Here is a 27,084-nt window from a genome sequence, read left to right as displayed (position 1 = left end):
TCCGCTGCTTTCTCCTCCCAAGATGGTAGCTGCCAGTAATAGCAGGGAAAGTAACATCCAAGCTGGGAAAATAACATGTTATTTTCCCAGCGGTGATGTCAGAGCTTGTCACGCTCGCCGGCTCGGCAGCGGGGCGGGCAGGGCACGCCTGGACGTCCCCACGCGGCCACCGGGCCTGGCTGTCCCCCTGGGGCTGCAAAAAGCCTTGTCCCCTCGGGGGGCGGCTCTGCCCTCGTTGCCTGCCATGGGATGGGGCTGCCCCATGCCCCTGAACGTGTCAGGGGGACGCCGACCCTTGGGCACATCCCGGACCAGGTCCGTCCCCATCCTCAGCACATCCCAGGTGCTCGCACGGGGAGGAATTTCTTTTTTGCCTCCTGGCCCCGTGTGACATCTGGGAACAAGCTCAGCCCTGTGTGTATGGGGTCCCCACCGTGCTGTGCCCCCCGGCTTCCCCTTGCCGAAAGCCCCAGAGGGTTTCTTCCCCTTCAAACGACCCCGAGCCTCATCCCCATGTGCTAAAGCAAAGACAAAAGCGCAACGACCAAATCCTTGTAACTACAAACCGCACGGGGACAGGGACGTCCCCAGCACGACGCCGGGCAGGGGGGACACCTCTGCTCCCACGGAGGGGTCCCGCTGGTGACAAGACCCCGGCGTCCTTCGGCAGCACTTAATCCACTACAAACTTCACAAAGGCCGGCGCGGGGAAGCGCTCGGCCAAGGCGCGGAGGAAGAGCAAACAAACAAGGCAGGAATAAAGCCCGGCGCTCAAGGAGCAGCCCCAGCGCGTGGCTGGTTTTATTTCCTTCCCCACTTCTCCTCCGGCCGACCACCTTTTTAATGATTGCATTTCACTCGTCGGGGCCCCGTAACAAAGCCATCACCTCCGCGCTGACTCCGGGAGACGAGTTACAATTACAAATTACCACCACAATTAGCGGTGGTTCTTAGAGAAATTAGAAAGGGGAGCGGGAGGCCCACATGCGATTGATTGCTATTCATCCTGCTTCGTGGTGACCTTGCTCTGAAGACGATGATATTCCTTTAGCCTGGAAACCAGATTAAAAAAAAAAAAATTAATTGTAAATTAACAGTAATAACACACATTTCCTTTCAATTAATTTAAGCAGAATGAGGGGGGCGTGAAGAGCAGGCGTTTGTTAAGGCCTGTACAGTTTAATTATTTTTTTTTTTTTCCTCCATGAGATAATGTAATTAATTTATCTTAGAGGGGTGGGGGGACATCACGTATCGGGGAGAACAAAGCAGTTAACAGGCAATGGAAAAATTAAGAGCCCATTATGTAAATGCAGCATGTTTTACAGCATTTAGCTGGGGGGGGGGAGGTACCGCGGGGTCTGAGAAGTAAGTAAAATAACGAGGACGGATGCTCAGGAAGGCTGTAATTAGGCAGGGCTGGGGCTCGGGGAGGCTGTCAGCGTCCCGGCGGTCGGTGGGGGCTCGGGGCAGGCCTGAATCCTGGGGGGGGTGGAGGGGGGGGACACGGGGAGGACCCCCCCACCGACCTCAGCGCGTTGATGTTGATGAAGCCGGTGGCGTCGGCGGGCTCGTAGTCCCCTTGCACGTTCATGCTGCGGAGAGAAAAGCGGCGTCACCCGTGTGGGGACGGGGATTTGGGCTGTGCCCGGGGACCGCAGGGGATGCCAGGGATGCTCAGGCACGAGCAGCCGGGGCATGGCCCATTGTTGCACCATGGTCGCCCTCTCCAGGTGCCCCACTGCAGCCCCAAATGTCCCTCCGGGGTGACACCTGCCACGTGCCACCCTTTGCACCTCCTGCATCGAGCAGCCACGCGGTGTCCCCTGGGTGCTGCCAGCCCCAGGGACATCCCCGTGGCCGTCCCGCTCCGGGCAGGGCACCGCAGCCCCGGCACATCCCCTTCCTTCCCCACAATCCCAGCCCCGACGGTTTCCTACTGCCCCCAAACCACGTCTCGTTTCCCAGAAACTGCAAACCTTAAAGGAGGGGGGGGGAGGAAAAAAAAAAAAAAAGAGTTTACAATGATTTTACCTCCCCTGACGGGCTACAGAAAAACCTCTGTGCTTTTATTTTTGCTCATTCGAGTGGTTCTGACCTGCTCTATAATTACGTTACTTTCTACCTACTGTGCAGAGGCATTTCCACACTGCTCTGCCTCTCACAGCTTTCTCTCGGGTTCCTGTGACGCCGTCACTCAAAGGCTTTCAAACCAGCGATGTAGAAATCAAAAAGAAAAGGAAAATGGTTGGAGACGCAGGGAGAATAAGTGCCCCTGCTTTTCTCTCCTCTCTTTTCCCTCAGTCCCACCCCCCTCCATCCTCCTTTTTTTTTCTTCCCTCTTTTTTTTTTCTCTTTTTTTTTTTTTTTTACTTTATTCATTTAATCTCTCCAAGTGAGAGTGCGAAGCATAATGAAGGGTTGGGATGGATTATTAGGAGCTGTTGATTTTGAGGGGGAGGGAAAGGGGGAAAAAAAGCCAGAGAAGAGAAAGAGAGAAGATAATTTGACATTTACTCCGACTGATCTAAACTCATTCGGGTGTATTTATGGCTTATAAAGTGTTTAGAGAGATTGAAAGGGGCTGAGGGAGGGCCGGGGAGGGGGGGAGTAGCGAGCAAGCGAGAGAGAAAACAACGCGAAGAAAAGGGAAAAGCCGGAGGGGAAAAAATAAATAATATTGACTCCAAAACACGGCTCGTGCTTGGCTGGGAGGAAACCACGGGGCTGTCACGGGCGGCCTGGTGGAGAGGTGAGGGACGGGACGGGATGGGACGGGACCCTCGGAGACCCCGTCCCCACTCACCTCACCAGCTCCTCGTTGTACAGGGACCGCGGGGACGCCCTGCCCAGGACGGAGACGTGGCCCTTGAAGACGGAGAGGCGCACGGTGCCCGCCACCGCCTGCTGCGAGCGCGCGATGCAGTGCCGCAGGAACTCGCACTCGGGGCTGTGCCAGAAGCCTGCGGGCACGAGGCAGCGTCAGGGGTGGGATGGGGAGGTTGGGGGGGGGTCCCCGGGGGATGTGCTCCCCCCCCCCCACCGGGCTGGGTCTTTTTAAGGGAAGGGATGAGGTCCTGGGACGGGCAGGTTCAGCTCTGAGCGATGGGGGCCTCGTGCATCCCCTCGTGTGAGTGCCATCCCCTCAGAGGCCTCAGCCTCCCCGCGGGTGCGAGGAGATGGAAGTCACCTGCTCGATACAAGGCACCGTGGGCATTTTCCTTCCGGCTCCTCCAGGTGGGGAGCGCTCACAGGATTTCAAAGCTTCATCAAGTTATGACAAAAACGCCTCCCAAAACCCGGCACCTTGGAAGGTCAGGTGGAGACAGAGGGGTGGATGCAGATTTTGGCCTGCAGGAGCAGCGTGGGCTGGGGGGGGTGGGGTTGTCGCCACGTCTCAGCCCTCAGGATGGGGACGAGCTGCTGGCCCCTGGGACGGGCAGGGATGGGAAAGCCCCAGTGGGATGCAGCATCCCAAGGGGCCACCCCAGCCCCTGTGGGGTGCTTCCCCCACCACCGCTTTCAGGGCAGTTTGGTTTTCTCCTCCTATCGCTGAACCCTCCTTGGAGCGTGGGGTTTGGGGGACGTCAGTGCCCATACAGGGCTAGCCACCGTCCTGTTCTCCACCTAACCCCAACCATAGCAACTGGCCCCCTTCCTGCCCCCCCAGCATCCCAATCTGGGTGCTGGGGTGACACACACACGGTGTCCCCCCGAAACCAGCCCCGGGGAGCAGCCAGCAGGGCAGGCGGTGGCACGGCCACGAGCCGAGGCCACCAGGAGCACACAGAGGGGCCGTGGCCCTGCTGCTCCTCCTGTGCACCCTCCTGTCACTAAGAGGGGTAATTAGCCAGGGAGCCCTCCGGACCTGGAATAAAGCCTGGGAGATAGAGAGGGAGATAGAGGGGGAGAGAGAAAGAGCCTATTCACCGCCCTCCGGCCATCCCCGGGTTTTATCTCTCCCATCTCCCTGCCTGCACACCGGTGCCCTCTCACCTTTCCTTTCCCAGCTGGGATTCGGGCTGAGGCCATTAAAGAAACAAACCTGGGCTTTTGTTGGCTCCCTGTGCCGGCCTCCGTGCAAGGAGGTTTCGCAGTGTTTTCCATCCTTTTCCCTGCCTCTGCTGGGATAAGGTGGCGGGAGGTGGGTACACAGCTCAGGTTTGGGGATATAACTGGTGCCACGTGGGCCTGAACGTGCTGGGCACTTGGGTGAGCATCCTGCTTCTCACCAGCAAAACCATCCCCGGTGCCCTGAATCCCTTCAGCACCACCAAAGGGTGCAGGGCCCCCTTCCTTGCACACAAGCAGCTCCACCAGCCGAGCAAATAAACCCCTCTTCTAGGTAAACACACTGCAAATAAAACTCTTCAAATGCCGGGGCTGACGTAGGGCTGTTGCATCCCCACGACAGGAAAAAAAAAAAACAGAGACACGTTAAAATAATAACCAGCTACTTAAATGCTGGCTCTGGCAGCTCCAGGTGCGAGGAAGCCCCCTCCCTCCTCGCCCCTCACCGCCCACGAATTCCCCCCGTGCAGCGATCCGTCCTAACGCCCTCCTTGCTTTGTCAGCCCCGTCCTGCCCCGACCATCCCAAAACCACGGCGTGCAGGCACACAGTGACATTTCGGTACCTGCGGGACCGACCGGCTTCAAAGCCAGCCCTCCGCAATGGGATCAGTGGGGACGGGGGTAGGTAAAGGCTAATCCTCCCGAAATCAGGGAATGGTTTCGATAACGAGGTCTCGCAGGATGGCCAGCTTGAGAGCCTGGCTGCCAGTGGCCACCTGGGGCCAGGAGGGACCTTACAGTGCATTGGGGCTCACGCAGGTGAGCCGAGGGATGGGAGGAGAGAAAATGGGACCTCGAGGACGATGCTCAGGTGTCGCTTAAGTCTGGGTGTGGACCGAAGGACCAGAGCCTGGCAGCTAAACCTCATGTGCTCAGCGTAGCACAAGCAGGTGGCACTGCCAGCCAGCCCACGTGGCTGCAGCTCTGCGTTAAAACCCAAACACAGGACACAAAAGAGCTCTGCCAGACTCTGCTAGCTCTGAAACCAGCTCTGCACGCGCCAGCTCTGCTGGAAGCCAACCCGCACGCCTCCAGCCTGCCCCATCCTTCCCTGCCCTCAGCTCCCCTGCAGATGTGCCCTCGGCTGCTTTGCCAGCACTAAACCACTCCAGGATAATTCCTGGTGTGCTCAGAGGACTCCCAAAGGAGCCACGAGGTGCCCCCAGGCTGGGTCTGCCCCTTGCTCAGGTGGGGCAGGAGCTGCAGGACATCCCGGAGCCCCTCGCCCGGCGGCAGGAGCAGACCCTGCGAGTGGTGGGGATGGAGAAACAAATCCCCCAGCACCCGCATGGCTCTTTCATCTCGTGCTTTCACAACAGCGAGTGTTTGGGAACAAATAGTTCTATGCTTAAACTTAAAAAATAAATAAATAAAGGTGACGAGGCGCAAAGTCTAATAAAACCAGCCACGGGCTGGTGCAGCACCAGGGAGCACAGGGAAGCAGGGGCTGCGATTCGAGGGGAAGGCGGCGGTGGGAAGGCACCGGCTGCACAAAGCCAGGTGCTGCTGCGGCCCCAAAATCAAACGGGATCAGCATTTAACAGGCACTGATACTAAACAGCAGCCGAAACTCAGACCACGCACGTGGCTGGGCAGCCCCACACCAAAGCCTCCGCGTGCATCCCAGGAGGAGGGAGAAGTGCGTGGTGTCTGTCCCTGTCTGTGGGTCCGAGCCAGCGTCCCCTTGTCCCTTAGTGTCCCCAACCCCCTGGCCCTGCCGCACCGAGCAGTGCCACTGTGTGGGTGTGCGCAGCACAGCACGGCCTGGGGCAGGGGGCTGAGGGGGCTGCGGGAGGTTGGGAGGGGGCTGCCACTGCCCTGAGCCCACTGCCCTGGTGCGAGGGTGCTCGGGGAAAAGGAGGGGGGAAGGTTCAGCCACGAGCGAGCAGTGTGGGGATGAGGGTGGGTGCTGCAGCTGGGCGTGCTGCCTGGGACAAGGTGATGGCACCAGGCTCGGGGGGGATGCCAGGAGCATCCCCCACCAGCAATCCCTTGTGGAAGGTGGCATCGCCTCCCGCCAGCAGACGTGGAGCCCTTTTACCCCAACATCAAGCAGGGTGCGGGGATGGGATGGTCTCCAGATCACGGAATCACAGAACCCCAGACCCATTTGGATTAGAAGGGACCTTAAAGACCACCAGGACGAATCCCCCTGCCATGGGCAGGGACACCTCCCACTGGACCAAGTGCCCAAAGCCCCATCCAGACTGGCCCTGAACCCTTCCAGGGATGGGGCACCCACAACTTCCCTGGACATGAGCAAACCCCTCTTTTTTCCTCATGACTATCCTTGATAGCCACATCTGGATTTTGTCACCCTGTGGGTGGCAGCAGGGGATGTCGGGGGACACGGTGGCAGTGGGGCACGCTGCAGGGCCTTTACGTACCGTTGTACACCAGCTCGGAGAATTTCAAGGAGAGCCCCTGTTTGATTTTCCTCACTTCCCGGTCCATGGTGAAGGCCTCGATATCTAAATGCGCGTGGTATAGGATCGTCCCCGCTGGGGTCTCATAGATACCTAGCCATTTTTCCAGGCAGGGGGAAAAGCAGAAAAAGAGAGAGAAACGAATGAGACCAAAACTGTCAGCAAATGACAAAAAATAATGACTTGGCTGACAGAAGGAGCTGTGGTCGAGCGCATTCAGTCCCAGCTTGCTGTAAAATGCATCTGTCATTATATTCATGCTGGGGCCGAGACAGTCCACTCCGCACCTTGCGGAGAAAATTTCTAGATTCCCCTCTTTGAAGAGGCACTCTGACGAGGCTAAATGACAGGGTTTGGGAACCGATCCCCCCACCGATCCGTGCCCAACGGTCTGCCGCTGAAAACCTGTAATTAAGCGAACGACGCGGGGCACAGGCGCGGGGAGCGGAGGGCCTGAAATACCCTCCTCTCCCCTCGGCTGCCAAGCCAGCCCCGTGCTGCCACCGCAAAAAAATGAGGGCCAAGAGAGCAGCACCTCGTTCGGGGCTGGCGAGACCCCCCCCCGGCTCCTTCCCACCTGCCTGCGGGTGCAGGAGGAGCGGGGATGGTGGTGGGATGGAGGGCGGGGGAATTATTGCGGGGTCGGGGGGCAAAAGCCATGGGTAAGCCATGGAGGGAGAGCTGCTGCCTTTGTTCCGGCCACTCGGGGTTTGCGTGCCACGGAAGGGGTTTAAATCTTGTTTAAATACGACGGTGGCCACACGGGGCTTTTGCAGACACCGCCTGCCCCTGCCCAGGGTGGTTGCAGGGTCACGTCCCTGTCCCCTGCATGTGGGGACGGTCCCCTCTCCAAGGGGGCACCCGCACTACGGCACGGCCCTGGGAATGGCAAAGGGCACCCGCACGCTTTGCTGGCATGCGGAGAGGCAAGCCTGTGTCCCTGAAAAATAAAAATCTGAGCTCAGCAATGATGGAAGTTAGAGGAACGCTGCCTCCAAATCGCCACGTTGCCAGGAGCTGCCGTTGGGCAGCTTCAGGGAGCTTTGTGGTGCTGGGACCCGCTCCCTGCCCTGCCCTCGTCCCTGCCGCGGGGCGCACAGCTCAGGCACCAAATTCCCCAGGCCCTTCAACTAAAGGGCTGGGGGAGAAGAGCCCCCTGGCCTTCCTCGGCACAGCCAGCAGCCCCAGGACCCCCCAGGCAGGACAGCGCCCGTGCTCACACCGCACAGCTCTTGTTCTGGGGGCTCAAACCCCCAAACTGCGTTCACCAAACCTCATCCCCGACAGGCTCCTATGAACTCAGCATCCTCCAGGCATGGGACAGGACCTGACCAGCCCCACGGGGGCCGATTCCCTCCTGTTGGACCACACAGCAGTTTCCACAGCCCCATCCCCGGGGGCTCCCCGAGGACTCATCCCCACGCGCACAGCCCCGCACGGGGCACCACACTAACACGGGGGCTCCAAACCCCAGCTGCATGGGCGAGCCCCCTGAGGACACAATTAACATCCCCTCTCCTTCCCCTTAACGCTAATTTGGGCTGACCACAGGTTCAGTTTTGCCTCCTGCCCCTCTCCACCCCCCAGCTCGCCCCATCCGAGCGGTGACAGCGGCGCGGGGACCGCTGTGCCGGGAGGGGAGGTGACAGCCGAGCTCCCGGAGACACCTCCGGAGTGACACTCGCAGCGTCTCCAAGTGTCTATTTTCATCTCCCCGTGTTTACAGGAAAAAGACAGAGGTGTCAGCGACGCAGGCTGCCGGAGCTGCAATCACCCCGCAATTACTGCTGGGGAAGGGGGGCCAGGAGGGGGGGGCAGCCCCGCAGACAGCTGCTGCTGCTTAAAATTTTCTAATTTGTAAGCTCGGCTCTCGGCCCACCTCCAGCCCGGAGCCTTCGCTGCACCAAGTGCGGGTGGCAGCCCGGTACCGATGCTCGTGGGACGGGACCTGGTGTAGGGGAGGGTGATGCCACCCAAATCTCTCCCCCCCCCGGGGCAAATTTTTGCAAAGTGGGTGCAGGATTATGAGAGCAGGGTGCGGGTTCAAGCAGGGCTTGCTGCTTGCCTCCTGCGTCGGCGCGGTGCCTCGTGGCCTCGCTGGACGCATTGATGGGGAGGGAGAGAGGAAAAAAAAAAAAAAAAAGAATAAGAAAAGAGAGGAGAAGCCCCAGCTGAACAGAGCTCGGCTCCTTTGGCAGCGGCCGTCCCCTCCTTCCTGCTTCCTCCCCACTGATTTCATTTACTCCACTTAATTAGCCCCCCTCCAGAGTTAAAAAGATAATTTGGTGACGAGGACGGGAACAGGCGCAAGGGGCAGGGAAGGCTGGCACTCACCGCCCTGCCCCATCAGCCCCCGTCCTCCCGCTAAAACAAACACCTCGAAATCCAGTTAACAGGGCTTAAAGGGCTGGCGCCGGCAAGCTCGGAGAGCCCCTCGCCCATTAGTCCTTAACGAATTTCAATTAGGAGTTTAGTAAAAATCAATGCAAATGAATTTCCCCTTCCCAAACCGTGTGGGTTCAGGAGGTGGTGGCGAGGAGGGAAGGTGGCCCCGGCAGGGCTCGTGGGGACCTCAGCTGCCCCCATGGCCACGGGCAGCCCCAGCGCCGTGCCCGTGCCTCAGTTTCCCCTGGTGAGGGGGGATCCTTGGGCTAAAGGGGTCCTGGTGCTGCCCCAGGACCCCGCAGAGCCCCGAGCTGGTGCCACCAGCAGGGTCACCACGTCCCATGGGATGTTATGGGATTGTCACCCGTTAGCCCTCTTGGCGCTAACCCCATCTGGGGTCCAAAATGCTACCAAAAGTGGCTCCTGGCCATGCAGTATTAGGGTCACCCCCTGCACCCCAAACCCCCCGGGAGAGGCAGGTGCCAGCAGCACCCCTCTGCTCCAGCCCCATCCCCGCAGGGGCTCCACTCTTCCCAACGCCTTCTGCTCCCCTCTCCCTCTCGCAGAGCATCCTGGCAATCGCGGGGCACAAGAGGAGCAAACTGGGGGCAGGATCCTGCTCAAAGCGAGGGGGGAGAGCCCAAGGCAAAGGCTCGTCCCCCCCCCGTTGTCCCCAGAAACCCGGTCCTCGCCCACCAGGCAGCGCTGCCGCAGAGCCCTCCTCTGCCAGCACACCAACACGGCAATGATCGCTCGACAATGTCACGCAGGAGACAAACATGACAGTTAAATGGGGTTTAGAGAAATTATTAAATGCTGCAAGGGTCACTAGAGCATGTCAGCGGCTCTTTGAAAAAAAAAGAAAATAAAGGAGATTTTGACAAATTACTCAGCATCCTGCATGCAAATGTGCAAGGTGGTGCGTGTGGTTTGGGTGGTGGTTTTTTTTTTTTTTCTTTTTTTTCTCTCCCTTCTTTCGGTTTTAATTTGATTCTCCAAATTCACACCGAATGATTTGGGGTTTTGTTTCTCACCTTCCATGGCTGATGCTCTGGCAAGGCACCCGGTGCCCCGCAGCAGGGGCTGAGCGCCGCCGCCGAGCCTTATCAAAATATTTGCTCGTGCCCTGCCACAGAGGGCAAGTTTAAAGAAAGGGAGCCTCTAATTAGGTATTAATGAGATTTAAAACAAAAGAGCAGGGACAAGGAAGGGGAAATGATGATGAGCCGTGTCGTTACTCTGTTCTACCAGGGGCAGCTCGCTGCCTCCGGAGGTTTCCGATGGAGCCGATCCCCATGGGTGATCGATACTCAGCCGCAGCCCTGAGAAGGCATAAATAAATCAAGGGACTGGCTTCCAAAAAACTTGGTGACTTGTGTTTGCCTCCCATGCTTTGTCCCTGTGTCGCACAGCCCTGTACCGGCACCCTCCCAGGGGAGCTGAGGCTCCCCCACCAAGCCCAAAGCGTGGCAGTTCTCCCCCCGGGCCAGGTGCCACCCCCAGCCCTGGGGTCCCTGGTGGCACTTGCACCAGCCCCGGGGGTCCCAACCACGGCACTGGCAGCGAGGGGACAGCTGCCTTCGTTAAAAACCAGTAAGAAATCCTCATAACATCCAAATCCTGCATAAAGCTGAAGGAAATGGAGCAGGTAAGGGCTGCCAGCATGGCCAGGACCCGAGCACCACAACGATGCTGAGCATCAGCAAAGTCCCACCAGCGTTTTCCCCTTTTTTGGCTGTTTTTATGGCTGGGACAGCACCGCGGGCCGGTGGCCACTCACCTCTGGACTTCATCCCGACGAAGCGGTTCTCCACGATGTCGATGCGCCCCACGCCGTGCTTGCCCCTGCGGAGGAGAAGGGCGGCTGCAGCCCCCGGCGGGGAGGTGCCAGGGGGACAGCGGGGAGAAACCCCAAATAACAGCATAGGTACCCCTGAGCAGGGCTGGCAGTGCCTGGTGGCATGGTAGGGATCCCCCAGGTTGGAGGGGTGAAAGGCAGACGTGTTTTTTTCCTTTTTTACCTCCTCTTAGCTCTGCCATCCTCTCCCATCCTCGTCTGCCATGGGCAGAGCCCCACGGCACTGGGGCCAGCGGAAAATAAACTGGGCAAGGGGACGGGCACTGGGGACTGGCGATGCTGCAGCTGCGCTCGTGATGGCCAAAATCATTTAAAACCCACTTAATTAACATTTAAAAGGAGAACTACATGGCAAAGCTCAGTCCCATTCAGCTCCGGGGGGTGTAAAGGTGGAGGCACAGGGGAGGGCACCAGGCACTGGGTGCCACTGGGTGGCACTGGGTATTCCAGGAGCGCCACCCTGGCTCCAGACACGGGGCAGGGTGGTCCTCGACCCCTCAGGGCACACAATGAACGCATGGGGAACAAAATCCTAAATCCTCCCATGCTCCCAGCCTTGGCACCAGCGTGGCACAGCGGGGACAGCCCCGTCACCACCAGGGACGTGCCCGCCCGCTTCCACCCCAAACTGGGGACCCCGGGGGAGGCGGCCGCGGGGCACTCACGCGATGTCGTTCAGGTACACGAACAGCTCCAGGGCCGAGCGGCGAACGGCCCCGTCCCCGGCGTTGGTGACCTTCACGGGGACACCTGCGGAGGCGGGAGGGAGGTGGGCAGGATGAGGCCGGCGGTGGCAGGATCCCCTCCCGGCATCACCCCGCGCGCGCTAAGTAGACGTGACAGATATGAACTCTAAATAACTTCTTAAAAAGGCATATCCAAGCTGCTGCCCGCGGGGGAGCGAGGGGAGGGGGACCCACCTCGGGAGAAAGGCGAAATAAATAAATAAAAAAGGCCATAAAAATGTCCCCCCCCCCCCCCCCCCCCCCTCCACCCCTCTCTTTCCCTTCTCTTCTTTTTTAGGGCCTGTGAAATTGCAACCAGGCCCTTAACTAATTGAATTTCACGCTCGGCAATTGTCTTAGGGCGCAGCACCTTCTGTCCCACCAGCCCCTGGCGGGGGGCTGACAAACGAGCCACCCGCCGCCGGGGGGGGGCACACGCACGCACACGCACGCACACGCACCCCGTGGCGGGACGCTCCCTGGGAATTCATTATTGCACCTTTTTTTTTTTTTCCCCTCTTTTTTTTTTTTTTTTTTTTAAATTTTTAAAGGGCCCGGGCGGGAGGGAGGAAAGCCGGGGAGAGGGTGGGGGGAGGCTGAATAGAAAAAAAAAAAAAAAAAAAAAGAGGCATTTTCTCGAGCAGTGTGAAATGAGCAATAAATGTATTAGGAAGCTGACAAGGGGGCTGCGGGGCCCACAAAGAAAAGCGGCGCGGAGTTGGAGGCTAATCTCCCCTCCATCTGCCCTCCTCATTACCATCGGGCGCGCTCTCGGTTGCCAATCAGCGCTCAATGCCTCCCTTTCTAGCCTTTATCACGGGGCGCCCGCGAGAGCCGTGTCTGCTGACGGGCCCTGTCAGCTTCCCCCGGCCTAAACCCCCCTCTCTTCGCCAGGGGTTTATAAACTCGGTTGTAAATTGCTATTAAATGTAAGTTGCGGCAATAATGAACCTTAAGCCGCTTCTCGCCCGGGCCCCCCCTCGGCGCCCTCCCCTCGCCCCGGCTCTTTCTATTCTCGTCCTTTCACCGGGGCATTGGCCAGGGTCCGCGCGGCGGAGAGCCGACATTGTCGGGGCTGGTGTTGGCGAAAGCTGCTTAGCCTTTAAAATAGTTAATAATTAGATTAAAACTTCAAATAAATTAACTAGGGGCTGAACGGGGAGCTGGGGGGGGGGGGGGGGGGGCTCCGCCTGGCGGGGAGGAGGATCGGGAAGCCGAAGCCGGGCTCCCAGCCCCGGGGGCTGCGGGGAGGAGGTGGCACCTCGGAGCAAAGGGGTGGCACGGGGACACCCAGGGGTGGCGGGGGTGGGAGTCCCCTGTCCCCTTGCCAGGCTTCGGGTATGGGAAGGGGTGACCCTGCCTCTCCCCCCCCCAAATGACAGTGATCCCATGGTTGGCCCAAGTCCTGCTGGAGCACCAGCATCTCCTCCCCAGCTGCGATGCTGGCCAGGGCCACCTGCATGTCCCCAGGGCCACCTGCGTGTCTCCCCAGGGCCACCGGCACCCGCTGCACCAGGATGCTCGGGGAGGCACCTCTCTGCCCACAGGGGGGTCCCAGTGCCACCAGCCGGAGTCCCATGGGACAAGGAGACACGAGGGACGTGCCCAGGCCCCCCTGTGCAGAGCCCCAACGTGCTCCAAGTGGTGCCCTAAGTTGGGGTTCATCCCACCTCCACCCAAGGGATGCTCCAGGCTCACCAGGGAGCAGGATCTGGCCCTAAAAGAGGAAAAATCACCAAGGGCAGGCTCGGGGGAAGCTCTTACCCTTCTCAAACTCGATCTCCAGGACATCCGGGGTGTCAGGAGAGGTGGCCGGGTCGCAGGTCTTCGTGTAGAGGCCGGGGGGAGCCTGATTCTGCAAGGGTGGGGGAAGACAAGGGAAAGTCAACGCCGTTGGCACAGCCAACATCGCCAGCGTCCCCAGACCTCGGCACGCTTCACCCACCGCCCCCCGTCCCCATCCCAAAGCGAGGGGGACGCGGCGAGCGCCGGCACAAAGCAGCGCCGGAGCCGGCGGGGGCCCCGGGAACAAAGGGGCCGGAGAAATCAGACAATTTTTCCCCTCAACTTGATCTCATCTTTTTCTTCGACGCCCCCACAGCTGGAGGTGGAATAGCTGCGGAGAAGCAAGTCAGGCAGGGAAAAGTGCGACTTTTTTTCGGTCAGTGCAGAATAAGCCGGGCTGCGGCGGGGCCGCAGCCCGGCTTATTCTGCACTGACCGAAAAAAACGAATGAGGAGGCCTGACCCCAGCAGGTGCTCTAGTCGCATAGGCTCTTTCACGGTGTCCTCGAGGTTAATACACACAGGGGGGAAAACGGAGGAACAAAGCAAAAACCCATTTCAGAGCGCATCAACCTTTACGTATATTTTCCCCCAAGATTTGTCGCAAAAGAAGCATCTTATCTCCGCCAGGGCTGGGCCGCTGGGGTGACGGCGGGGAATTGAAGCACGTACCAGATGAAGGAGGAAAAAGTAATAATAATAATAATAAAAAGCTTTCTGTCCCGGAAAGCAAATGCTTTGCAATTTAGCAAAGCTAAAGCATCCCTCGTGGCCGCTGCCCCATGCGGGTGGGGACCACGCTGTCACGGTCACTCGTGTTGGTGACACCGCCTCTCGTCCCCTGTGCCACCAGGGAGGGGACCCCAGCAGTGCCCACAAACAGCCTCCGTGCTGGGAAGGGGAAGAGAGGGAAACTGAGGCACAGAGCGACCCAGACACCTGCAATAGGGGAAAAAAAAAAAGAAAGGCGGCACCAAAGCCAGCTTCTGCCAGCCAGTGGCAGCCGCGCTGAGCGCAAAATGCTCACCCAGCCACAAAACCCGCAGGATTGGGTCAAAATCAGAGGGAACATTTCCAAAGGAAACCCGTCCACCTGCACATCAACCTCCTCTCTTTGCTTTGCTCCACGTGGCTCATTGGAGCATCCCCACTGCTGTGAGAGGCTCCAGGCCTCTTTCTACTGCCCCATTCAGCGCCAGGTGAGCAGGAGCATGAAAATGATCCCAAAAACCCCAATCAGCTTCCCACTCCAGGATCATCCAGCTAAGTCCCTGCCATGCACAACACCCCACGTTCAGGCAGCTGAGGGTGGAGTTTCTCCAAACGGAGCCTCTCCTGAATGTTTTACGTGGGGATAAATCAACATTTCCCCCCAACAGGTGAGAGCTGGAGCCCCCCGGCGCCGGGTCCTGCCTGCAGCCGGCCCTGAGCGCAGCCTCTCCTGCTCACATCTCCTCCCTCCTGCTCCTCGCCGCCGAGCAAAAATGGAACAGGTAGAAAATAGGTTAAAAAAAACAACAACAAATAAAGTGCAAAAGGAGTTGCTTGAAAAAAAATAAATAAATTTTTGAGGGGAAAATTAATTTCCCTGTGGAATTTTCACCTAAAGTTTAAGACATGGGAAATAAGTTTTGGGGTGAAAACCCCCCTTTTACTTTTGGCTCCAAGAAATCGCCGAGCCCGGCCATTCTCAGCACCCCGTCCTCCTGTCCCAGGAGCACATCCCGGGGCACATCCCACTGCCCTCGCGCCGTGCCCCGTTTGTGCCCCTTTCTCTCTTTTTTACACAACGCACACGCGCGCGCCTCCCTCGTGCCCCCCAAGCGCGCGCACGCACAAATTACACGGGCTGCGGATTTCAATTTTACATCAGCTGGCCTCTCCTAGCCCTGATCATACTTATTAACTAGAGAAACCCGCTGGAGATGATGAAAAACTTGGAGTTCAAAAGGAAGGATGGGGGGGGGGGGCGAAAAATGGAAAGTATTAAAAACTGTTTACTAAACATTGGAAGTCAAAGTCAGGTAGTTTCCAATTTTCTAAGCCAACTATGAAAACCCCTATTAGATAAAATAACTAAATAGAAATAAAAGTGACATTTGGCTTGCATTCCATCATTACGGTGCGAGTCTGTCCTCTTTTTATTCTCTCTCCTAAAAGCACAGTTCAAATGACAAATAGTTTGTTGCAGTGTATCAATGCCTCCTATTTATCGCTCCCCGCAGGGGGGCTAGTCCTGCAATGTCATCTTTAAAGGGGAGAGAGGAAAAAAAAAAGGGGGGAAAAAAAAGGAAGAGTGTGTGGAAAGGGAGAGAGGGAGGGGGGGGAAGAAAGAAGCAAGAAAAACGGGGCAAGAAGAGAAGAAATTGGAAGCAAATGGTCCATGAAGTAAACCATGATGCAGAGCTATCGATGCCGCAAATGGTTTATTCATCCGGCTGATATTGTTGTGCCCGGGACTGAATGAACTCTTTCAGAGTGCCATATGAAGTTAAAGCAAGTAAATTTCTATCTTTCTCCGCATTAGCTGCCTCATTGCCCTTCAATCGGGCCTCACAGAGGCAGAAAATAGCTCAACCATCTGCTTTCAAATCCCTCCCTTTGGCAGGTCTCCGGGCTTTGGGAGGGGACCCTGCCGCGCCTGGCACCCCGGCCACCCTCGTCCCAGGCTGGGAAGGGGCCGGCGGTGCCACCGCGCTCGGCACAGCCCTGTCCCGGCACCCGCGGGGGGAGACGTGCCCCTGACCCCTGCTCGGGGTGTGGGGGAATGGTCTGTCCTCTCCTAAAGGGACCCCATTTTCCGCACTGCCTCGGGACCGAAAGGCAGGGTGCAGGGTGAGAGGTGCGGGGTGCCCACGGGGTGACCATGGGGATGGGGGTCCCCGGTGGGGCACTGCAAGGGGGAAGGTGCCCCTCTGGAGAGCACCGAGGGGGGAGCAGGATGCTGTCCTCACCTTCCTCATCCTCGTATCCCCATGCTCTGGGTGCATGCCTGCCCGTCCGGGGGCTGCTGAGCACCAGGGGTCCCTCTGCACACCAGGGGTCCCTCTGCAGCTCTGCCGGCCTCTCCCCAAGCTAATTAGTGCTGATGGAGAGCTGAAGTGGCCACCGAGCATCACAGCCACAGGAGCACTGACGCAGCAGGGCCACGAGGCTGCAGCCGCGCTGCCAGGAGTGATGCACAGCGCCCACCCCCATGGGGACCCGGCGGTCCCACCATCAGGGATGCCACTTTGAATCCATTGCTTCGCCCCAAACAGGTGAAGTGGAAGCAGAAGGGGCCGTGCACGCTGCAGGCATGGTGTGGGAGCAGCCTGGACCCCTCCATCCACCCCGGTGCAAAGCGTGGGGCAGCCCCGCTCTCCACCAGCGCCTCATCTGTCTCATTGCTGCCTTATTGCCTCCCCGTGACATTTTCCCCTCCGCTGTCACCCTGAAACCATCCCATCCCGACTGACGCCAGCGGCAATTAACGTGCCGGGAGAGGCAGCGGGGCCGGGCAGGCGGCGGGGTCTCCCTGCCGCACGAGGCCCGCCGTGAAATTGCCAATTAGGCTGCAAATACACGAGACGCCCTCAGCCCTGTAGCTGCCACCCGCCCGTGATCGATTACCTTGGGGTTCTCCAGGATCCCGGCTTCGTAGCTGCGGCGGGCAGGGAAGGAAAGAGAGGAAAAAAAAGTCACTGCAGCGCCAGCATCCAGTGCCCAGAGACCTTGCCGGCAGCAGGGCCGCCCCAAACCGCTGCCACCACCCCATGAGGATGGGGGTAAATAGGTTTTAGGGCTCTCCAGAGCTTTTAGCAGCAATCCTGCAAGGAGTGTTGGGCTTGGGAGAGCCCAGGAGCTGCCACATGGGATGCGGATGGCTCTGTAGGTTTAGGAAAGGGGGGTTTGGGGCCAGCCTTGTCCAGCTTGTTGTGGCTCAGGAGGACTCAGGCTCTCCGCTCTGGAGGTGTGAAGGACTGTACTGGCCACGCAGAGGGGGACGTGGTGGCCCCAGGCTCTGTGTCCTTGCCCCACAGGAGCTGCCCGACTGCTCACCTGATGTGCATGAGGTTCTCGTCCATGCTCCAGGGTGTCTGGGGCGTCACAGGCACCGGGATCCCGTGCTTCTGCAGGGAGAAAGGAGAAACGCTCAATTAGGCTGTGGGGCGAGCCAGCCTCTGAGACCAGCACAGGACCAGGAGGGCTCAGCCCCAAAAGCACAAAGGCACAACCCCACGGGTCGTGGCAATGCCTCTGACCCTGCGCCCCATCAGCTCCCCCCTGATGAGCACATCGGGGACACGGTGTCCCAGCCCCACGCTGCGCTGCCGGGAGGGGAACGGCTGCCCCAGCCCCGCCACAAGCAGAAGGAACACCAAGGAATCCTTTAATCAAACTGATAGAGATGTCAGCAATTTGTGCTTTTTTTTCCCCAGGTCCAGGTCAACTCGTTCCCCCGGCTGGGCTCCTCAGCGATGGGAGGTGACTTGGGGACACGTCACCAGCACCGCAGGATGCTCCCCAGCCTTCAACAGCACCGATGCTCTGCTGGGAGGGGACAACACCCGTGTCCCCACAGCCTCGTGCCAACACGTGCACACACAGCCTGGCACAGATCCCCAAATCCACGCACCCCAGGCTCACATCGCCCTGGCACAGCGGTGCCTGTGGCCCTGCACCAGCTGCCTCCCTGGCGCAGTGCACGGCACCGAGCCCGGCTCCCTAACAAGGTCACCGGCGCACTCAATTATCCGCTGACATTTCAATGGGGGAAATTGCCTGTGAAGACGAGGTGAGCACGCAGGGGAATTAGCGGGAGAGGTGATGGCAGCGAGCAGCAGCAGCCTGAGCCCTCGGAGACGTCGTCCAGCCGGCAGCATCGCGCTCCTGCTGCACGCAAGGCTCCCTGCGCCCCAGCTCTGAGGCTGGGATTGAGGGTTTGAGGATGGGTTTGAGGGTTTGAGGCTGTGGATCCGGGATCTGGCTGTGCCTTGGTGTGTTCCTGTAGCCCACGCATCTCCCTGGGGCTCTGCTGCTCGGCTGCAGCACGGACGCCACCGAGAGCGGAGGAGCGGGGTTTGTTGGAAGTTCTTTGTTGGTGGGGAAAAGGGGGAGGAAATGTTTTTGCTTGTTAAATCATGGTCCTCAACCTACCCCCCAAGAGCACAGCAAGGTGCTGAGATGCCTCCTAAGGCTGCAGAGGGACCAGCTCAGCCCCAGTGCCAGAGGCAGCAGGGACATTGCCCCGGGTACAGGCCATGGTTCTCCACCCTCCCGTCCCAGGCTGCAGGGATGCTGGGCAGCCTCGGCACCTCAGCCCAGTCCCACCCGCAGGGCTGCAGGTGAAGGGTGCTCTGCTGCCCACGGAGCCTCCCGGGAGGGCAGGCAGGGTGCATTTGCACTTCAAATGGCCTCCACGCCACAAGCTCTGACTTGCAGAGAAGGCGAAGAGCAGCTTGCTGGGCGCAACTGCTGCTGCTCTGCTGGTTTCTCCAGGTGAGAGTAGGAAAACACCTTTCTCTGTCCTGTCCTATGGACACACAGAGCCGCGCATGCCTCTCACCCCCCCCAAAAGCCCTACCCCAGCAGCGCCCTGGCCACACGCAGAGGGCAGAGAGCAAGGGCTGGGGGCGCAGACCTCAGCCCCAGCTGGGGACCGTCCACAGCACAGGCACGAGCGCAGTGCCACGCTCCCATCAGGATCTGGCCCTTGTCCTCATCCCAGAGGCCTCCCGCGTATTGGCAGGGGACATTTCACCTTAATTAATTAATGCTGAGCTCCTTTTATCCTGGGGGGGCATAATCACAGGCTCTCCCCGTTCCAATATTCACATCCAGCTCACCGAGACTCACCGCTTCCTCTGTCGGACCTGAATGCCCGCAGGACCACGAGCCACCAGCCCCGAGAGAGTCCCTTTCCCTCCCACTGCTGCTCCTCCTGGCAGCCTGGAAGCCTGTGCTTATGGGGCCGTCCCCTTCACACCCCGATTTTCCACGTGAGCACTTCAAGTGGGATCCTCAGCATCCGGACCCATGAACAAGCGGCCACCAAACCCAGGTGGCCTCTGCCAACCATGCCACCACCGAGCAGAGAAGTGGCTTCAGGCCACAAGCCCAGCTCGTTCAGCCTTGCCCTGCCCAAGGCCAAGCACCGGGGTGCACCCAAGATCTCCACCTCCTTCATTAACACCTTTCAGCCCCGCGGGCTGCAGGCACCGCACTGCAGCAGCTTCTTGCCGAAGCAAGGCAAGAGCTGCGCTGCGGCTGCACGGATCCCCGCTTCCCCTGGCGGCATCCGAGCCCCAAATGTCATTGCCTTGTGTCCTCCCTAAGCACCGAGGTGAGAACATCCAGGCACTGAAAGGATCTGGCTGTGTCTCCCTCCTCCTGCACATGAAACAGAAAAAACCCTGCCCCCCTATTTTATTTTCAGTTTTTCAAATGCTGAGCATCACCAGAGGCCACGAGGTACTGCAAACCCTCAACCCCAACCTCTTCTCTTTGAGCAGGGCCCCAACCTATTTCACTTTCCTTTTTTCCCCCCTTTTCAAATGAAAAAAAAAAAAAAAAAGAAACCCACAACAAAACCCAAACCCAAAACACATGTTCCATTTTCCCCATATAATAAAAACGCCGCGCTCTTAATAACTCCCCTATTTGACAATTTGTTTGGCAACATATGGAAAGCTCTCGTAAACTCGCCCCTCCGCAATACAACAACAGATGGCAAACACAATCCTCAACACGCCGCTCCCGGCAGCCCCGATGTGCTGCGGAGGGCTCCTCGCCCCGTGCCGTGGCCGCGGCCCCATACCTCGCCTTCCCCACGCCGCCAGGCAAGCCTAGACGGCAGCTATTTAAAAACCGAAGCAATTTTCTGGTTTATGCACAGCGCTGCCTTTTTCCCTTTTGATTGATTGAGCCGAGTTGTCAAGCATTTCCATGAAGTCGCTAAAAAAGAAAGGTACCCTGGTGGGCACGTAAAAACCTGATGCAAAACTTCTAATATGTTTTATTGCAACTTGTACTTCAAAAAGGAAGAGACAACAAAGGCGAGCGGATTTGCTTTGTCTGTTATGCAAGTCGCCGAGCTGGGACCCGTTTCCTTGGAAAAGGGGTTACAATTAGCAGGCAGGTAATTACGGGCTTTTTAGAAAGGAGGGAGGAAGAAGGAAATGTAAGGGGGAAGAAAGAAAACCACCCTAGGAAAGCCCATCGCGGTGCTGCAGCGGTGCCAGGCGGGGCTGGCCGCGGCGAGCATCCTACCTGGGCATAGTCCATCAGCTCGCGACGCCCGGGGAAGCGCTGGTAGAACTCGGGCAGCCTCCACGGCGCGACGACCTGGCGGCAGGCAGCAGCATGAGGCTTGCAGCCCCCTCTCGTGTCCCCCCCCATCCCCCCCGGGCAGCCCCCCAGCTGAAATCCAACCTCCCCACACGAGGGTGGCGTAACCCAAACCCTGACCCCAACGAGGTGCTGGGTGCGAGGGGGGAAACAGGGAGCATCGATCATCCCGCAGCTGCCATGGCACTGTTTGCTCAGTGGCCTGGTGGTGTTTGGGGTAAAAATAGGTTAATTAAGGATCATTGCAGCCCCCTCAAATGCCAAAACGTTGCTTGGTGCAGCTGGCAGCTTGTTAAGGAGAGGCATGGCCACTCGCATCGGTGTTAAAAGGAAATCCCCCCGGGGCTGCCTTACCTTGATGCTAGGGCACAGTGCGTAGCAGGTGAGCTCAAACCGAACCTGGTCGTTGCCCTGAAATGCAAATGGAAATGCTGAGGGGTTGTCTGGGATGGGAGGTGGGTGTCCCACAGCGCGTCGTGCCAGTGGGGCACAGGATCCCATCCTGGTCCAGCCCATCCAGCACCTCCAGGAGAGGGTCGTGGCCTGGGGGTTGGAGGTGGAACGAAAGACTGCACGTTTGGATTTGGGAAAAGAAAGTGCAAGATCGGTGAGGGCAGTTAATAAAAGGGAGCACTGAAAATACAGGTGACAAAAGAGCAGCTCCCGGCTGTGCTGCAGCAGGAACAGGAGCAAAACGCCTGCAGCAGAGCGATGGAGACGCGCCTTGGGGTGCAGGCTCCATCCAACCTGCAGCATGAACCTCTCCGGGAAACATCTGCCAGCGTGAAACACCCTGAGCTGAGCAGGGCGTTTATCCTCAAGCACAGAACCACGCTGATACCGCCCCAGACAGATCCGAGCACTGGGCACCGGTGCCAGCAGGAGCAGAGCTCCCACTGGGCTGATCCCTGAGAGCTGAGCCACAAGGTCTGGCCCGACCCAAATGCTCCAGCGAGCCTACGAAACCCACAGCGGAGTATTTATTTCTGTGCACGCCTCAGAGGGGAGATGGGGAAGGGAGGAAGAACTCAGCGGCCAGGAGGCTGCAGCAGCTCGTAATTAACTAGCTCCGAACCTCCCGTTATCTTAATTGGCCCACGCTGATGGGGCACTGCTAATGAGGCCAGGAAGTTGGGAAGGGGCGAGCCTGGGGGTTATTAGTCCTTCCAGGGGAATAGGGCTCACCAAAGCCTATTTCCCACCAGCACCAAGGGGCGTAAGGACCTGCTCCCTCCTCTTGGCCCCGGCCCGAAGGATACATTTACGGCCGGGCTGCCGAATCCCCGAGGACTATTACACAGAGGCGAGCAGAGCCACCGAAGCACTCATTTCCCTTACAGGCCCCAAACAAGTCCATCTGCTCCGGCAGCGGGGACACCGCAGATGGCCCACTTTTAAGGCGCTGCGGGCTGGGCCGGGTCGAGTTACCCGCGGTGCTGCCTGCGCCCGCGGCTCTAATGGCTCGGGGAGGCGGCGGAGCCCGGGGAGCAGCCGAGGGGTCCCCGGGCAGCAGCCCCCAGGGAGCCCGGTGCTGGTGATGCCCAGGGGTGCAGGGGACACGGCAGCATCAGGGTACGTTCAGCCTCGAGTGGGAGTTTTCATGAGGAGGGTGCTGGGCAAGGGTAAGATGAGAGGAGAAGGATTCAGGGAAAGCATCGTGGCAGGAACAAGAGTTATTTTGGCCAAGGAGCTCTCTAGACCCAGTGTGGGCATGCCTCTAGGCTGTCCCCAGTCTAATGTCCCCCTTCCTGCAGGGCATCATGCCCCTTGGCTGTCCCCAGTCTGATGTCCCCCTCCTTGCAGGGCTCCTCCAGCATCGCTGGGGACCCCCAGTCCCAGTCCCCTTTACACCAAGATCTTACAGGTGGGCCAAGAGGGGATGGGTACGTGTCAGGGCCCATAAGGATGGGGAGGAGGGGGGGGATCCAGCCACCCCTGGGTGCGTGCACAGCACCCGAGGGCCCTGCAGAGCAGCCATGCAGGTGACATCTGGTGATGGTGCCACCCTGAGTGTCCCCGCAGGGGATGGAGGTGCCAGGGGGGTTCCCCTGCTCTGGCTGTTCCTGGGGAAGTGTGACACGGTCCCGTTGTGTCCCCCCCTCCCCAGGACAAGGGATGGGAAGGTGGGGGGCACCTTTGCTCGAATTAAACCAGGAGGGGACCAGCAGCGAGCTGCCCGTCTGCAGAGCAGGTGCTGCGCCCCGAGCATCCTTCCCACGGTCTCTGGCTGCCTCTAGCGGCAAACCCTCCTCCCTGCTGCCCGGCCGGCCGGCACGGCCACGGGGACAGCTGGGGACAGCCCGGGAGGGCTCGGGGTTTGCCCCAGCCCCTCGGGAGACAGGGGTGCCCTGTGGCCCCCACCCACCCGCCTGGGCACCCCGAAACCCCCAGCGCGGTGCTGGGTCCCCCCCTGCAGCCTCCTCTCCTGCCCAGCCCATGGCCAGGGCAGTTTTTTTTTGGTAAAAGCTGCCACCCTCACTGTTGAAAAAGGGGGTTCACTATTGAAAATGGGGGGTTTCTGACCTGCTGGGGACCCTGGCTTGCAACACAAACCTTCCCGCACGCCGCCAGGCTGAGGGAACCGAAATTGAGCAGGGAAAAACCCAGAAGGAAGTGTCGCAATGGGGCTGAGCTCTGCAATCCCCCCGGCACCCACAGAGCACCCACAGAGCACCCCCAGCACCCACGGAGAACCCCCCAGCACCCATGTCTGGGCCAGACAAGCAGCCAGCCCCCCCCCCCAGCACCCCACGCCCCCCCGCTCCCCTCACCTTGCCCGTGGCCCCGTGGGCGACGTGCCGGGCTCCCTCCTTCTGGGCGACCTCCACCAGCCCGCGGGCGATGCAGGGCCGGGCCAGCGCGGTGCCCAGCAGGTAGCGGTCCTCGTACACAGCGTTGGCCTGCACCGCCGGCCAGATGAACTCCTCCACGAACTCCTTGCACACGTCCTCGATGTAAACCTGCGGGGACGGAGGGAGCCCCGCCGTGGGAGGAGAGCCGGGAGGATCCGGCTCCTCCGGGGATTTAGGGTGGCACCCCGAAGGGTCCCTTCTGCTCCCCTCTCCTAGATGCTAAAGGGTTTTGCTTTTCCTCTGGGAGAGGGGCTGCTCGCTGTGGCGTTAGCACCGTGCACACACTGATAAGGGGGTGCAGGGGGGTCTCAGAGCCCCCGGAGGGATGGATGCCGTTACCTTCTTGGCCCCCAGCGCCAGTGCTTTCTTTCGGGCTGCCTCAAAGTCTTCCTTCTGCCCAATGTTGGCCTGAAAGAGGGAAAAGAATTAGTTTGAAAGTTTGCAAAAATTTAATCCGTGCCCAGTCTGTGTGGAACATCACCTGCAGCACCACAGCAGCTGCACTGACCAGGCTCAGGGCCATCCAGGATGCCCCCAACCCTCCCTCCAACCAAGGCAGTGACTTGGGGCCGTGCCACCCCATGCCAAGCCCCTTGGCTCTGCCCCAGTGTGCTGCCCTCGTTAGCAAAGGGTCATTTGCCAGCAGGGACAGGCTGTGCCACACGGGGCTGGGAAGCTCAGCAGAGCAGCACCAGGGCCACCAGCACGCCGTGCACCCCGCAGGGTGCTGTCATCGTCACCCACCCCTTGCCCCCAACCCCTGCCCGCCAGCACCCAGGGGCTCACCAGGTAGGCGACCACGTCGTAGCCCTGCTCCTTCAGCCACACCAGGATGCAGGAGGTGTCCAGGCCCCCGCTGTAGGCGAGGACGACGGTGCCCTTGGGTTGAGCCATGGTGCTGTGGAGCAAGGGGAAAGGGGTTTGTGTTGTGCTGCCCTGCGGAGGCTCTCCGTCCATCCTCTGGTTTGCTTCAGAGGTCCTCAGAGGGTTGATATTCCCAAATCCTGCCCCGAAGGTGAGGCTGATCTTGCTTGGCACAGGGGTGCTGCAGCCATCCACCATGAGACCCTCCCCAGTGTCCCCTGAACTGGCCGTGGAGCCATCAGGGTCCAGCTAGGAGCAGAGGGATGGGATATTCCGGCCAACACAAACATTACCCAGGGGATGAATAACCAGGAGGCGAGGAGAAGAGCTCCCTGCACGTTAAACACGGGGCCAGCAGCTGCTTCGGACAGCGGAGGAGCCCTTCGTGGTGCTGCCCGTGCTGGGACGAGCTCCCCAAATAAAACAAGGGCTCCCAGTGATGTTCAGCTAAATATCAGCCTGGGGAAAGCGAGCTGCAGGCAGCACAGGATGGGGCTCCCCATGGCACAGGGGTACCGGGAGCCCCCCCGAGGCTGCAAGGAGAAGGGATGAGGGCAAGAAAGAAGCTGCAGCACCCTGCCCATGGCCAGGCTGTGGCTCCCGGCAAAGGTGGGCACCCTGCCCTTGTGCTGGCTGGCACAGCACCCGCTGAGCACCCGGGGCACCCCGCAGCAGGCAGGCAGCCACCGGAGCTGCCCCGTGCCTACCTTTGCTCCAAGGAGCTGCGGTGGCAGCCACCCGGCGCAGCCCTGCGACCTGGGGGGGCCGGCTCAGGCACGGGGGAGACGGAGGCTCAGGCACGACCCGGCACATCCCGGCCCTGCCGGGCATGTGAGCAGCACCCCCAGCCGCCCAGCTCAGCCCCGGTCCAAAGTCTAATTAATAGTTATTGGGAGTTTGTCCTAATTGCGCTGGCAGCGTGAAAGCTCTGCATGGGGATTCGGTGCCCCTCACCTTTTGGCTGAGGACGTCGAGGACTTCAGCCAGCAACAGGAGATGGGAGAAGATTCAGCACCCTCAGCTTGGGGGGTTGGAGTTGTGCAGGGGGGGATTTTGGGGGCCCCAGTGGCTCTGCTGGCCATGGGAAGGGGCCGGGGCTGTCCCGGCAGTCCCCGAGGCAGGCTGTGAATGCAGGGCCCCGCAGAGGCGATGCCAGCTGACCCTTGGCCGGGAAGGCAGACGGCAGAGCCGGCCAGATCCGATCCCCAGCAGCTTTTGTGCTCCTGCCAAGTCAGCACAATCCTGCTCCTGCGTTTACAAGGGGGGGAGCGCCCCGTGCCCGGCTCCCCCCAGCACACCGCTCCCGGCGGGCTGCACGTCCCCGCGGTGCTCCCCTGGGTCCCAACAGCGCCGTGCAGGGCCAGCACCCAACGGAGCAAAGCTCAGAGCCAGCTCAGCACCCTGGTGCAGGATCTGGCCTCGCTGAAGAGCAGGGAGGTTTGACAGGCCCATAACCACCCCATAACCATTTGATTCGGCTCCCTAAGCCTGCCTGTGCCCATCAGGCTGCCTGTGCAGGCAACACCCAGCCTTGTGCAACCGGCGTTTCCATAACCCCCGGGCGGCTGGGTGTGGGCAGAGCTGGGTCCGTGCCCAGCACGCCCCGGCTCAGCCTTTTTCTTCCTCACCAGGGCATTTACAGGAAAGGCAAATTGCCCTTCCCGAAAGGGGCCAGCCAAAGCACGAAGCTGCGTCTGGACAAATTCCATCCTATACCCCCAAGCCTCATCCCCTCTGCAGCCTTTGGCATCGCTGCTGAGGGGCTCGCTTGGTCCACGAGCAAGCAGGGAGGAGGACAAAACACCTCAAAATTTTGCTCTGAGACCCATCGCTTTGCCCAGGGGCCCGGGCACCCCGCCTCTCCCCAGGGACACATCCTGCAGCCACGGGGCCACCCGCAGCTGCAGCCCCAGAAACACGGCTCCATGCCCACAAGGAAGGGAGAGCCTCAAAATTTCAGCATTACGGGATAGTAAATCAAAGCAAACAAAGCTCAGGGAAGTGGAACATTTCGGGGCTTTCTCAGCCCTGATTACTGTGCTGCAGCAGTTTCCTTGTGAGTTAGGTCACACTTTGTACCAGGGCGGCTGTTTGCTCTGCCCCACAGGAATACCAAGCTGGTCTGTTTAAGACCAGGAAAAAATAAAAGGCAGCATGGTTGGACTAAAAAGCTCGAGTTTCTGGCAAGGAGAGGAACTGCTTTCCCCCGGCGGGCGGGCAGAGCAGCCCTGGTGCTGCAGCTGGGACAGGCAGGCTGTGGGGACACGCTGCTGCCGTTGGGATCAGCCTCAGCATTGCAGGCACAGGGGTCCCATCCTGCCCCCAGCACCCACAAACAGAGCGGGGAGGGCACTGGGGCAGTGCCAGCCGAGGTCCCAGCTCCTCTCCCTGGGGGTGGCCAAGCTGGGGAAGCTGTCAGGGTGGTGGGGATCACCCCAGAACTGGGCTAGAAGGGGCTTAGGAGCAGCCTGAACCCCTTTTAGGGATAGGAAGGTGCTGGGACCCCCCTGCCTGGTTAATTTGGGGACCAGCGAGCTGTTCTCCAGCACCACGGTGGCAGACACCTGAAGCTGGATGGAGAGGGGACAGCGAGGGGCAAGTGACAGGTCCCCCCAGGTAAAGGGTTCCTTTTCCCTTCCACCCCACCCCCCACGCCATGCCTGCACTCACCCACTCCGCAGGACCCGTGGGAGGCTGGCTGCCCTCGCTGCGTGTCCATCCTCCTCCTCCTCTTCCTCCTCCCTTATAGCCAGGCGTGGGCAGGCGGAGCTGCCGCAGGACTGTCCCC

At 59.7% G+C, this 27,084-nt stretch overlaps 1 protein-coding gene across 3 annotated transcripts; it reads right to left on the bottom strand.

The window, feature by feature from the left end:
* Positions 1-758: 758 nt before the first annotated feature.
* Positions 759-27,084, bottom strand: ASS1 (argininosuccinate synthase 1). 3 transcript variants are annotated; one of them, XM_083807997.1, is made up of 15 exons: positions 26,967-27,084; positions 24,219-24,330; positions 23,772-23,840; positions 23,352-23,540; positions 20,935-20,991; positions 20,503-20,577; positions 17,293-17,363; positions 16,864-16,894; positions 13,232-13,322; positions 11,408-11,492; positions 10,665-10,729; positions 6,461-6,592; positions 2,807-2,963; positions 1,530-1,595; positions 759-1,052 (listed from the first exon to the last, which is right to left on the bottom strand). In XM_083807997.1, exons 2-15 carry the CDS (start codon positions 24,324-24,326, stop codon positions 998-1,000), a joined length of 1,251 nt encoding a protein of 416 aa, XP_083664123.1. In that variant the 5' UTR covers positions 24,327-24,330; positions 26,967-27,084; the 3' UTR covers positions 759-997. The 3 variants fall into 3 exon arrangements, with proteins under 3 accessions (XP_083664123.1, XP_083664121.1, XP_083664122.1); XM_083807995.1 differs by lacking the exon at positions 26,967-27,084 and adding an exon at positions 25,251-25,408; XM_083807996.1 differs by lacking the exon at positions 26,967-27,084 and adding an exon at positions 25,004-25,150.

This window comes from Anser anser (genome assembly GCF_964211835.1).
Source record: "Anser anser genome assembly, chromosome: 21".
Lineage (NCBI taxonomy): Eukaryota > Metazoa > Chordata > Aves > Anseriformes > Anatidae > Anser > Anser anser.
Note: the sequence above shows the minus strand (reverse complement) of the source record. Positions and strands in the feature narration are given on the sequence as shown.